Below are 13,859 nucleotides of genomic sequence, written 5' to 3' on the forward strand. Positions count from 1 at the left end.
TGTTTACTTCTCTAGAAACTCCACTGGATTCCCCATCTACTCTTGTTCTGGAGGCTGACATCAGAGATAGATAGCAGAGGATCCTCTAATCCTATCATAGGCCAACATGAGAATGTCAGAACATACATTCTGACAGAACTGAAGAATTGACAAAGCATGCTTTTGAGCTTGGTTTGTAAAATATGTGTTGTTGAGTCTGAAAGAGCTTGGTAATGGTGTGCTGAGACTCACTACAGAGCTGTGCTAAAATTCCTTAAGAACATTTTGTTCATGACTTAGTGTTCTTGAATTAATGCTGTTTTGATGAGTGCTTTTCTGCAAGTGTGAAGACCCATCCTATAAAACATACAGTTAATCGAAAAAATATGCAGGTAATTTCCTTTTGTCCCTGGTCTAAATGACCAAAGTGAGATTTTCATAATGAGTAAAATCAGAACTGTTACTTGATTAAGTGAGGCACAAAATACAAAAATAGAGAAGCAGATATCCATTTGTAACCTATTAGAGAACAGACGATAAAATATGTTTTCTCAACTGCATCTTGTAATCTTGTTTTATAGACAGTAAACACTACAGTAGCGGAGAAGTTGTTCTACATCCATGCTATACTCCGCAATCACTTTCACATAGTTCTTCCTCAAGTTCCTTTGGTGCAACCACTGACTCAACCTATGAAGATTCTGAATCAGGTATAATGCAGCTATTAAATTTAAGCTCTTCGAGCTCTTACAACTTACTGCTTTAAAGCTTTCAGCTTACTGCTTTAAAGAGATATGTTTCCATTTGTAAGCTTTGCCTGAAATGCTTCTGCACATATAATCAATGAATATTGGGAAGGCTATCCTCTCCTGTGACACCATAGGGAACCTGACCTAGAGTATAGAAGCTGACAAAACTCCCTCCTCTTAGCCAGCGAAGTGGAAGGGAAATCAATCAAAGTATATTAAAAAAAAAAAAAAAGTCAAGGTCCCATCTGCAATAAAATGTCCATGGAGGAGCCAGCAGAAAAATAACTATTGACTGAACCTAAGCAAATATTTGCTAAGAAGGGCATTGTTTATGTAGTTATGAACTAACCAACCACATACACTCTGTAAATATGCTATATTTTTGCAAAGGTCTAGTTGTATGCCCAGGTTAGACTTCAATATTTGTATTGCATTTATGAGGTACTGTATAAAAACAACTGCTGTCAGTGGGGCTCAGATAAGATTCCATATGAACTAAGAGTAATAGATCTTCTGCCATATTGTCAGGTGACTGGTATATGAGGCTGTTGTCATCTCTGTCAGCTGCTAGTTTTCTAGCTAGGAAGTTAAAGCAGCTGAAGTTATTGCTGCTGTTTCATCACTGATAGGATTCCACTCTGGCAGATCTGCTGATGTTTGAGTGATTGTTCTCCAAGGCATTGCCAAGACAAATAGAGGTAGTTAAACAGATTAAATAGTTGCTCTTTACCAACATGATTCATTTTTAATGGAATGATGTAAGAAGAGTTCAAAAGAGCAACTTGATTTCAGATCTCAAAAAGCAATAAGCTCTGGCAAAGGTGGCAGTGATGAGATGGGGAAAATAATCTTGTCAGCTGGCAGAACTGCACAAACTTAGATCTCCTTGGGTGACGATCTTAAAAAGGACGAGTGTCTTTTCTCCATATTGTGTTGTTTTTTCTTAAATCCTAACAAGATTTTTTTTTTCCCCCTATTCGCTGTCTAAGGTATTAGTTAGTTTTATTTTTCATCATTTAATGAAACATCAGAACTGCAATAGCGGTATTAAAATACACCTTCAAGGATGTGATCATCTAAGTTATTTGTGCTAAGAAGAAAAGTGTTCTTTGTTTTCTTAGTTATCTTTCATGCAATAATATTGTTGTTGGTGTTAACAAATAGTAGTCCTTAAAATATATAATCTAAATTTTGACCAGATCAGAATTTAGGAGAGAGAAGTCCTAACAGAAGTTATAGAAGTCCAAAGACTTGTAGATTGGGATGTAGGCTTAGTTATACAATACCTGATAAACTGTTTGAACACAAGTCAGTTACTGAGCCATGCAATGTGATTGGGATGAGGAACTTAGCACTGGCTAGCTGGTAAAGCTGTCCCTATGGGGGCTGTATGTAAGGCTGTTTCTTTAAGATTGCTGTCTGTGGTTTTGTAAGTCATGCCTGAATTTATTTTTTCTGATTTGGTAATATTTTTTTTTCTCGAAGCAAATTAGATTTCAAGAAAACATTTTGCTCTTTTCCTAAGATGTGTACATATCACTTAAATTGTTTATTCCTGAAATAAGTCAATAATTCGTTGTCTGACAGTTTATTGTTTTCTGAAAACAATTGCATATTAAAAATACTGTTTTTGCATTAGACAAAAATAAGGAAATAAGAAATCTTTCTGGATTTTTTTTTGTGTCATTCAGAATCAGACACTACTTCTGAAAGTGAGAGTTATGAAACAATAAGTGAAGAGAGTGAAGGTGACAGTCAAAGCGATGAGAGAGAAAATAAATCTGAATTATCATTTTTTCCTGATGAAGATAAAGAGGAGTACAACTTTTTTCAGAAAACCCTAACTGCTGTTAAGAATTGGTTCACTCTCTTTGGTTGGTCTAAAGGACAAAATCCTATTTCAATACCATATTCACTCAGACGGTAATTCATATCTGCTTACAGCTAACTTATGTCTGCCTAATAAAATGTTAACATATATACTAAAGAGATTGGAAAATGATTTAGGGAACATAAATGCTCTAATGCACAGCTGTATATTAAAATTGTAATATCTACATGCTGTTTTTTGAAAATGTCATTCAGGTGTTACTTCTCACTTCCTAAAATACATTTACAACTATGATGCTCTGATATATTGTAATGCAGTGTATGTTAAATATGCAGTTCAAACTGTATGTCACCCTCTTAACTGAAATTGATTCTCCTCCCAGAATGAACACAGTTACAGCAATTGTCTCTTGTTTGGTGGGATAAATGTTTTAACAATATATGTTTTTTCTTCTCACGTAGTCTGAAGATCAAGTAACAGATGGGAAAGCAAATTTCATAATTGTCTTGCACACACCCTGGAAATACATGAGTCTTAGAGACATCACTTAGTTGATCTTATCTAGCTTGCTATAAATAATGAAGAAGCCAATCTCCTGGGACACAAATGCATCAGCATTTATAAACATGATAGAAATCAAAGTTGTGTTTGACAGAAAGCAGTGACAAACACAAATTTCTTTATGAAATATTTCACATACTAAATATTCCATCAAAAGTTCTGTGAAAAGGAAAAAGTCCTACATTTTTCAACCTTTTTACTGCTGTTTTTACCTCATGGTTTATTAAATTTGTCACCATGATAGATATGCAATGTTAGCTCACTTTGTGCATTTGAAAGAATAGTATTTACTTTTTCTCTCTCAGTGATGTGTGTAAAGTCCAGAAGACCTCTTCACAAGAAAAGGTTTTTAAACAAGACCTTGGCAAAAATACTAAGACTGTTTATGACATGTTATTGCATCTGAGTGGACAGCTGGTACCAGGGGTTACAGCAAACCAGTCATTGCCTCTTGATCCAGTGGAACGAATGTTACAGCTCCACTATCAGCATTCTTCGTTGCTTGCTTTCCTGAAGTAAGTACATGTATGATAATGTACATGCATCTGTTACACTTTTTTATTAGCACAGTTTATACATAATTCCAACTCAATATTATACAGCGGGTTTAGGGTTTCCTTTCTGTTGTATCTTTTGTGATCTAAGATTTATGTATTATAAACTTTAATTAATTTTTACTAAGTTTATCCTCTGCAGTTTACACTAGTTGAGGTGTTCTCTGGTAAGGTTATATCCAACACAGGAATTTCACAGGAACTCTGGTCCCTTAATTACAAAACATTACTTTCAACCTTGTTACTTAAACAGACTCAGTGGATAGTCAGATTGGGTTTGTCATTAATGATCTTACTACTTCACTGATGCTCTTTGTCTTATAATTACTGGCTTTAGCAAAAATTTTATAGACTTACTTTGTAATCTATTTGTCTTTTATATTAATAAAATGCCAAGAAATGGAAGCGCTACTGCTACTGAATAAATTCAGCTATTAGTTAACCTCATTGATAGTCTTATCTTGTCACATAATAAGGAACAACCGTCAAAGACGGTGCAAATCAAAAAAAGGTTTATAAATTCTTCTTCATCCTTCTTGGCTGTTGCTGCTGTGAAACAGAGAAGAAAATTAACTTCAGAGAAAGTGTAATGTCATGAGATCCTTAGAGATCATCAGAAGCCCTGAAACACAGCATTTCTGCTTCTTTTTAGCATACTTACCTAGTGTTCAAGAGGCTGTAAAGCCATTTAAAAACTGGAATTTACATACTATTCTAAATATTAGCATTTAATTTGAGAATAACAGTGATATAGCTGTATCCAAACTCATTATGAAACCAATGCACATTGTCCAACAACACTAGACCTTTATTTGCAACTTCTATCCGCGTCAGTTTTATTAAGAAGAGTGAGAATAGCATTCTTCTGTGCATGACAGATAACATGGCGGCAGTTGATAAGAAAGAGCCATCACGGCAGTGGCAGAAAAAATATCTTTGCCTTTCTTCAGTAACCAAGAACAATGCTTACAGATTCCTGTTGTTTTCATAACTTCAATATCCATTCTGATACTAAATAAAGGAATTGATGGATATGTCCCATTGTATTTTGTCATCAAATCTCAAAGGCTAGTGTCATCTGCTGTCACTGCATGTTCATTGTGATTTGTGGAAAGTGAAATTCCCTCCTTTTGAAGCTCAGGAAAGCACTCTGAGAATAGAAACATACAGTTCTCAGCTTTCTTCCCCCAAACACTACTTTCCGGTTAGCATGGTTAAAAAAAATTCATCTTTCATTTTTTCCACTTGCTCAAGCAGGTGGATGTTGTTTGCTATTTCAAGAAACATTCAAGTATTGCTTTTATTTTCCTTCCCTCAAAAGTTTTTCTTGGTACATTTCCACCACAGTAAAGGAAAATTTGGGTATTTACAAGACAATTAGCTACTTTGTTGCAAGCTGTGTGTCTTGAGGAAAAATATCTTAGCAGTGTGAAAATATTAATCTTGGAGAACTGACATAATTTTGAATATTGATCTTAATGAGGAGGGATTTTTTTAAAGATAGTGTTTCTCAATAATAAAATGCAGCCAATTATGAAAACGTTGTTATACAGAACCCATCTTTACTATGATGGAATGTAATCTTGTTATGTAAGTTTTCTGAGCATGAAAATTGTACATTACACCTATTCCTGTACATCTACCAAATAAAAACATTGAAAGAAAGATAGGACACCTGAAACAATACATTTTTAAAAGCTTCCTTGTTTTATTGTTTGGGAAGAAATGAAGTTTTAAAGGGGTTTCATGGGACAGAGTGTATGACTTTAGTGGAAAATGAGAATTGAAGACATGGTGAATCTTAGAACCAGACTACTAACTCGATGTAATTTTGGGTCCTTGATTCAAATATTTGTGTCTTAAAAAAACATGCTAGGTAATTGTATGAGACATGACATTTCAAATTTCTGGGTAGATAATGTTACTATGCATAATATAGAAACAAAAATGTGCTATTATCAACAAGTTATAATTCTGTGGGAAGATAAGTTTTTGGATCCTAATTTCAAACTGTGACGTATGACTTTTTATGTACAGAGTAAATTGAATTTGGACTGTATATGAGAAAAGTATGATCACTTCATTTGAATGACAGACTGGTTATATAACAAGAAAAGCTAATTTGATTATTATTCACTTTAGCCATGTTAAAATCATGGAGAACAACGTAAATCTAGATATGCCAAGGTAAACTTCTGACCTATAAGCCAGGAAACTTTTCTTCTCCATGAAGAAAATAGGCATTTTTCATTATTTATCCCTCTTTCCAGCATTTGTTTAAACTGTGTCATTTTTTGATAAAGAATAGTGTTTCTTCACTTGGAAGATAAGTTTTTTTGGTGTTCAGTCTAATGAAGTTGCTTTTAGTTACTGCAATTACTTTTCCTATTGCATTTATTAGTCACCTGAAAGCAGATAGCAGGTCAGTTTAACAATTAACAGAATTTTGAAATATCTTTGCTTACATCCTTAAAAGTTCCAATATCAGACCTTCAGGCAGATAAAAGCATCATCAAGTTTTAATTCTAATAATGTTATGTAATACCAGTTCTTTGGCTTTCACATGGAAGTGGGTATTATGTGTTTTGATGCTTTGTGCTATAATAAATCCTTTATGGAGCAGCAATTCTGCTAAAAGCGCCAACCTGTCCAGAGTTGTATGTGCTTTTAGTATTTAGTTGTAAGCATAGGAACTGAAAATGAACTTCATAAACAGAAGCTTTCTAAAGCAATTAGTGTAACTGGATCATTAGTCCAAAGTGAACTCAGATAGAATTCAGAAGAGCTTGCACATAGGTTGAGCAAGTTGAAAAAGTAGGACTGCTTTTAAAAATAATCAGCTTGCTTACCTGTTATCTTTTCCTGCTTTATGATTTCAGAAGCCAAGGAGCATATCTTCCTCATGTGATGCCTGAATTTTTGCTTGAACCTGATGATTACAAGAAGTGGATTAAAGTGCAAACTGCACTGAAGGTAGGTTTGGGGTTTTTTGTGTATATATATATATATAGATATATATATATTAAAAAACCCCACATACTTATTGTCAGTCATTTGAAGACTAATGGAAGTCTGCTGTGGACCATGAATATTCCTACTGTGCTGACTCTTGGATTGCGTAAATCTAAGCACATGCATGAGATTGAACAGAAATGTAAACTGATACCAACACTTACACCCTCCTCCCCTGGTTTGTCTCTTTTGTTCCATCCAATACTGCTGATACCTGTGATTAATTTCCAGCAGATATGTTTTCTCAAAGTAGAATTAATTATACAGTTTTTTACAAATTAAAAAAAAAAAATTTCCATGTATTGTCTCTCTGTCCTGATTGTTGCTTTCAAGTCCTGTCAATTCTGTATTGTGCTTCTTGTTCCTGAGATAGCAGTGAACTGTAAAGAGTTCTAATGCTGATCACTATTGCACTATAGTGGATATTATCAGTAATTTATGGCATTGATTCATTATTATACTCTTGTGAGTTTCCTATCCAAACTGCTGAAATGAATATCAAAACTAAATCCCATTCTTTTATTTAAAGGGTCACGGGACTGAGTTGAAAAAAGGAGGTGTGAAAAGCCTAGACATATTTAGTGACTATCATCTCATCGTTCTGGAGGACGGTGTCTTTGAGACAATGAGCAAACGAGCTTGGACAGATGTGCTACTGCAAGTATACAAGGTAAATTGTGGATACATTTGCTACTGAAATTCTGAAGGATTGATGGCAAAAAACTCTTTTGAATGAGATCTGTGGTATATTCAAGTGTGTTTTTTTTTTTTTCAAACAGATATTTAAAACTAAATAGTTTTAAGAGTTTTATTTCTCTTTAACAAAGAGAAAAAAAAGAGTGAGAATATTTTCATTTACTTAGTTCTGAAAATTTAGCAGTGTGTTAGTGTCTTTCAATTAGGAAAAGCTATGTTAGAACTGTCTACATTTTGTAGGATTAAACATTACAGAAATATTTTCTTACAAATAAAGAAAACTCTTCCATGCCTTTTTTTGTTTTTTTGTTTTGTTTTGTTTTGTTGCTCTGGTTAGAAACACTTTTCACTGTAAATAGTTAGTTGACTAGACATATACACAGCCATGGTTTTTATTATCTTATATTAGAATGGAATTTTAAAATAGGCAAGCATTTTTATAATACCTATTCTTTTAAGATATAATGAACTTGGTCACTATGGACTTCTCAAATGTTATTGTATTTATTTTAACTGATGTTACATAAATATTTTTGATGTCTAAATAATGTTTTCCAAAGTAAATCTGATGTGCTCACCAATGATCAGTAATGCTTGTATGCCTAAAAAGAAATCATTATTTATTTTTATTCGAATGGATGGAAAATAAATGAAAAATATAATTATTATCTGGGCTTCCCAGTACAAGAAAGACATGGACACACTAGAGTGTGATTCCAGTGAAGGGTCCCAAAGATGATTTAAGAGACTGGAGCATCTGTCATACAGGGGGAGACTGGGAGAGCTGAGACTGTTCATCCAGGAGATGGGAAGGTTCAAGGGCCATCTTATTAATGTGTGTAAATACCTGATGGCATGGTGTGAAGAAGACAGTGCCAGACCCCTCTGTAGCACCCAGTGACATGGTGACAGGCAGTAGGCACAAACTGAAATACAGGAAATCAATTTAAACATAAGAAACTTTTTTATTGTGAGGCTGGTCACACACTGGAACAGGTTGCGCAGATGATGTGTGGAGTTTTCGTGTTGGAGATATCCAGTACCCAACTGAACATGATGCTTTCAACCTACAGTAGCTGATTCTGCTTTGAGTGGAAGACTTGGACTAGACAATCCCCAGAGGCGCCTTCTAGCCTCAACTATTCTGTGATTATTTACTGAAAAAGCATAATAAAGAATGACAAAAATTATGTTAAAGAAGGAAAACCACCGAGAGGGTAACAAATAAGATAGACACGTAGGCTGAGACCCATGAAAGGACACATGACAACATGGATGTGGAAGAATGCAATCATAATGGCCAGAAAGCAAGTCACACTGCTCTTTTTTCAGTTTGCGAAATTATTCATAGCTGCATGAAAGATTAGCACAGAGCAAAAATGAACTCCAAATTAATAGTATGTGTGTGTGTTGTTTTGCTTTTGAAGATTTTTTCTTGATGAGATGAAACTCTAAAAACTAGGTAACTTGAAATGACATGATTCAATCAGGTATTTTACTGCATTCACATGACAAGGTCGTGGTAACAAGGGACTACAGGGGTGTCTTCTGTGAGAAGATGTCAGGAGCTGCCGTCATGTCCCACAGAGTCAATGTCAGCTGGGTCCAAGATGGACCCACCACTGGCCAAGGGTGAGCCCATCAGCTCACCCAGGTGGTAGTACCTCTGGCATAACATATTTAAGGGGAAAAAAACTGCTGTGCAACAGCGAGCCAGAAGAGAGGAGTGTGAAGGTGTGAGAGAAACAGCCATGGAGACAGCAAAGTCAGTGAAAAGGAAGGGTGAGGAGATTCTCCAGGTGTCAGAGCAGAGATTCCCCTGCAGCCTGTGGTGAAGTACATGGCGAGGCCAGCTGTGCCTCTGCAGCCCATGGAGGTCCACAGTGGAGGACCCCACGCAGGAGCAGATGAATGCTGTGACCCAATGGAGAGAGGAGCCCACGTTGGGGCAGGTTTTCTGGCAGGACTTGTGACTCCATGGGAGGTCCACACTTGGAGCAGTTGGTTCCCAAAGGACTGCACCCTGTGGAAAGCACCTATACTGTAGAAGTTCATGAAAAACAATCTGAACTTGCCCTGAAGCAGCTTCATTCCCTTTCCTTGTGTCCTATTGCTAGTCACCAGAGAAAGGAGATTAGCACCTCCCTCTCCGTTGTCCACTTTGAGGAAGTTGTAAACTGTGATGAAGTCACCCTTCAGCCTTCTCCAAGCTGAACAAGCCAAATGACCTCAGGTCCTCCTCATAAGTCTGGCCTTTCACCATCTTCGTTGCCCCCCTCTGAACACATTCTAAGAGTTTGATGTCCTTCTTCTACTGAGACACCCAAAACTGCACACAGTGCTTGAGGTAGGGCTGCACCAGTGCAGTACAGAGTGAGACAATCACCTTTCTCAACTGGCTAGCTATGCTGTGCTTGATGCACCCCAGGACACAACTGGTCCTTTTGGCTGCCGGGACACACTGTTGGCTCATGTTCAACTTGCCATTGACCTGAACCCCCAGATCTCTTTCCAAGGTGCTGTTCTCTAGCATCTCATTCGCCAGCTTCTTTGTTTAAGTAGGATTACCTCACCTCATGTGCAGAATCTGGCATTTGCTTTTGTTAAATTTGATACATTTGATTGCCCACCTCTCTAGTCTATCCAGACCTCTTTCACCTCATGAGCCCATCCTGTCTCTGAACAATGACTACATTGTCTCTCAACTGTTTTTTTCAGTAACTCCCAGAATAACCTCTGCAATTTTATTAGACACTGAAGTGAGACTGCAGGCCTATAATTACCAGGGTTTTCCTTCCTACTGTTCTTGAAAACTGGGACAACATTTGCCAACTTCCAGTCGACCTCAGCAAATCTTTTCTCTTGTGCATTATACGTTTATGCTAATGTGTGATCTCAAATATTTTCTTAATTTGAAAACCTTTTGACTTTGAAGTGATTATTTTTATCATTCAACTTGAAATTGTTCATTTTACATTTCACGCTTAAAAATGCTTTTTCTAATTTCAGGTGTTTGTTCTTGCACATGTTTCTTCGCATAAAACCAGTGATCCATTCAGCTTGGAACGCATGCAGAACATGCCAAGAATAAAATCAGAACCTTTATCCAGTAATATATACTCTTCATGTGAACGAACCATCCTCACCTGGCTGAATAAACATTATGAGAAGAATCGGAAAACTGTGTGGAAAGATTGTAAAAAAGGTGAAATATTTCTTTCATTATATTCTTCCATTAAACCATGCTAACAGGACAGACAACTCACTAGGTTAATGTATTCATTTGTGCAGACCTTGTTGCAGATTTGGCTCTGAGTCACAGGTGAAGATGCATTTTGTGGTTACTGCCAGGGTAATATTTATTTGCAATACAGTTCTCTCTCACAATTTTGCTTAATTACACTTCTCTGCTTTCAGTGAAGTGCAAGATTGGAATGAGTGAGAAGGCAGAGGTTATATATGCTTTCTGTTTGTCAGAAGTTACAGATGCTGCCTTGCTATATCAACTTGTATATAGCTTTTCTGCTTCATGAGTTCTATATTCTGTTTGCTAGAGGACAAAAGAAGTAGCTTGGTGTATGCACGTGATCATGCCCTTTTCCTTCCATTTCCATTTCTCTCCAAAATTACATAAATGAGCATTGCTATAGTTGCAGTAATTTTAAAAAAAAGACAAAATTTTGTCAAATTATGAAATTGATAGTCTTATTCTTATACCTCTGCATTATAAAAGTTCTTAACTGTGTGGTCTTATACTGTTCTGCTCCTCAGATATCTGCCTCAAGATCTCTTTGAACCCTCTATTTTAGTCTTCACTTTCCTCTTACATTTTTGCTTTTACTGCCTTGAAATGAATTGATTTCTGCTACTGTGCTGTTCTTTTTGTTAAATGGGGCAGAGATTCTGATGACAAAGGACACAGAAAAGACTGAGGTACTCAATGCTTCTGTCATGGTTTTTACTGGTAAGAATGGCACTGAACAATCCTAGGTCCTCAAGACGAGTGGAAAAGTCTGGAGCAAAGAAGACTTACCCTTGGTGGAGGAGGATCAGATTAGGGACCACTTAAAAAAATTTGACAAATGAAAGTCCATGAGACCCAATGGGATGCACCAAGAAGTGTTGAAGGAGCTGGCTAATGTCATTGTGAGGCCACACTCAGTAATCTTCGAAAGGCCAGGGCAACTGGGGGGAAGTCTAGAAGGAAGCAAATGTTATTCCTATCTGGAAGAAGGAGGACCTAAGGAGCTACAGGCCAGTAAGCCTCATCTTTTTTCTTGGAATGGCAAAGGAGTTAATAATTGTGGAAAACATTTCCAAAAATATGAAGGATAAGAAATTGCTAGGGAATAATCAGCGTGAGTTTACAAAGGGGAAATTGTGCTTGGCCAACCAGATTCCCTTCCACAATGACATGACTAGCTCAGTGGGCATGTGGAGATCAGTGGCTGTTGTTTATTTCAACTTTGGCAAGGCCTTCAGTAGCCTCCCGTAACACACTCATAAACAAACTAATGAAGTACAGGCTAAATAAAAGGACAGTGATGTGGACTGAAATTAGGCTGAACTGCCAGGATTAAAGGGTCATGGTCCCTGGTACAAAGTCCAGCTGGAGGTTGGTCACCAATAATGTACCTCAGGTGTCATTAGGCTGGGTTTGTTTTTTAACATGACACACTGGAGAAGAATTTCTATCTCTCAGCAGATTTAATACTCTTACATGGCATTGGTCCTTTAAAGTTTATGATGTTAAAGTTAATAGTAAAATTTATACTTAGTTATTGTGACGTTTTTAATCATGTTAGCTTTAAATGAAGCAGTTAAACAGGCTTTTTTTTTTTTTTTCCAGAGGAACAGTTAAAGGTATCATAAGGAAAATGTTAGTCAAAGTATAGCAAGTGTTCATACAACCCAACTGAAAGTTCAAAATATGCTCAATTTTGTAGGAGTTTTTGTTGTTATTATTAACGTAATATCACTAATTTTAAGAGAGGGATTAGTTCTTTCATTCTTGCTGCAGTCTAGATCAGAGAGAAAGTATCACTTTCTGGTTGATGTTTGTGTGTCTGCATGTTATCATCCAAACGCTCTGCTTTGCATAAAGAATTAGCCCTGATCAGCAATATTTCTTCACCATGGAGCTGCTTTCAGCTCAAACTCATCAGTTGGGTGATACATTTATATGAAATAAATGAAGATCTATCCAGGTCACATTTCTCAGTCTTTCCTTTGATACCTAGGCTACTTAAAGTGAGCCAAGCCTAAGCTACTGCAGTGTAGAAAGTTTTTAGCTATATACATCTTTACTACTTCTTTCTAAAGTTGAAGTTAACTATTTCATCAGAACACTTCTCTTGCAAGAATTAAGATCTCATTAGCATTAACAAGGAGTTTACTATCTCCACATCTTCTGCCCCTACTGCTTCTAAAAACAAATGTTTTCAAAGCAGCTTAGCATATGTTTTGAGAGGGCAGTCTTGCACTATTTCTGATTGACTACAAAATGGAAAGCAGGTTTGAACCTTGAGACCAAATGCTATAAAGCTGCAAAATGCAACCTTGCCTATTCTACTGACACATTAATTATGCATTAAATATAAGATTCAGTGCCCACTTAAGGCATTATATGGGCAATAGTAATGGTAAGAGAGGAAGCATGAATTGTTTGAATGTAATAAGAATCGCTTAAGAGGCAAGGGAGTTGCTGATCCAGTGCCCATATAGGTTTGTCTGACAATGTTTGGCTTAGATTCATCTCTCAAGAATCTTACTCTTGAGTAGGAAAGTTTTGGTTTTGATGCATTTTATTCAGTGTGAGGGGTTTTTTTTCTTTTTTTTCTTCTTTTTTTTTTTTTTAATTTTGAAATCAGTTTAGCATTGTATCTGCCGTTAAAATTTTGAGGAAGGAGAGATTTAGCATGAAATGATGTCTTCACAAAACCCTATGAGAATGAAGTAGAATTTTGTTTTATTTTAAAACTGATTCTCTAGAGCTTTTAATTAAGGTTGTTTCTAGTACAGGAATTAAAAAGCACAGTCTTTGCCTTGCTTTCACAAATTTTTCTTTTTCTACCCTTTCCTCTCACTTCTCTTTTTTTTCCTCTCCCCAGTTTTTAGGAAGAATATTTATGGAGTTCGTGATTTCTTGCTTCTCAATTTGATAGCTCTTTAGAGAGAAAGGAGAAACAAGAGCTAAAGTATATTTTTGTCTTTGAAGGGTAGAAAGGAAGAATCTTACGTCATTTCATATAAGATTTCTTTCAGTTAAAAGCATTGCAAAACAGGCTTCTCCCAATGAACAAATCTTGCTTTTTGCACACTTGAGAGAAAGCTGAATTAAAGAACAGGAAGTGAGTGCCTAATGAACCGCCATCATAAGTGTATTAATTCTGCCTTCCAAGAAAATATTACGGAGAACATTGCTCTTGACTGATAAGTCTTGGAAATTATTTCCTGAAATGTAAATTAGCAAAGTTT

At 36.2% G+C, this 13,859-nt stretch overlaps 1 protein-coding gene across 3 annotated transcripts in view; it reads left to right on the top strand.

The window, feature by feature from the left end:
• CFAP47 (cilia and flagella associated protein 47) overlaps positions 1-13,859 on the top strand; it is a 298,916-nt gene that overhangs the window by 64,824 nt on the left and 220,233 nt on the right. For all 3 annotated transcript variants that reach the window (XM_065848704.2, XM_071812057.1, XM_071812059.1), the window contains exons 28-33: positions 561-689; positions 2,420-2,651; positions 3,426-3,635; positions 6,554-6,647; positions 7,216-7,356; positions 10,392-10,587. In XM_065848704.2, the coding sequence (XP_065704776.1) occupies positions 561-689; positions 2,420-2,651; positions 3,426-3,635; positions 6,554-6,647; positions 7,216-7,356; positions 10,392-10,587 (1,002 nt within the window). The remainder of the gene's footprint in view (positions 1-560; positions 690-2,419; positions 2,652-3,425; positions 3,636-6,553; positions 6,648-7,215; positions 7,357-10,391; positions 10,588-13,859) is intronic.

This window comes from Patagioenas fasciata, chromosome 1 (genome assembly GCF_037038585.1).
Source record: "Patagioenas fasciata isolate bPatFas1 chromosome 1, bPatFas1.hap1, whole genome shotgun sequence".
In the NCBI taxonomy this organism is placed as follows: Eukaryota; Metazoa; Chordata; class Aves; order Columbiformes; family Columbidae; genus Patagioenas; species Patagioenas fasciata.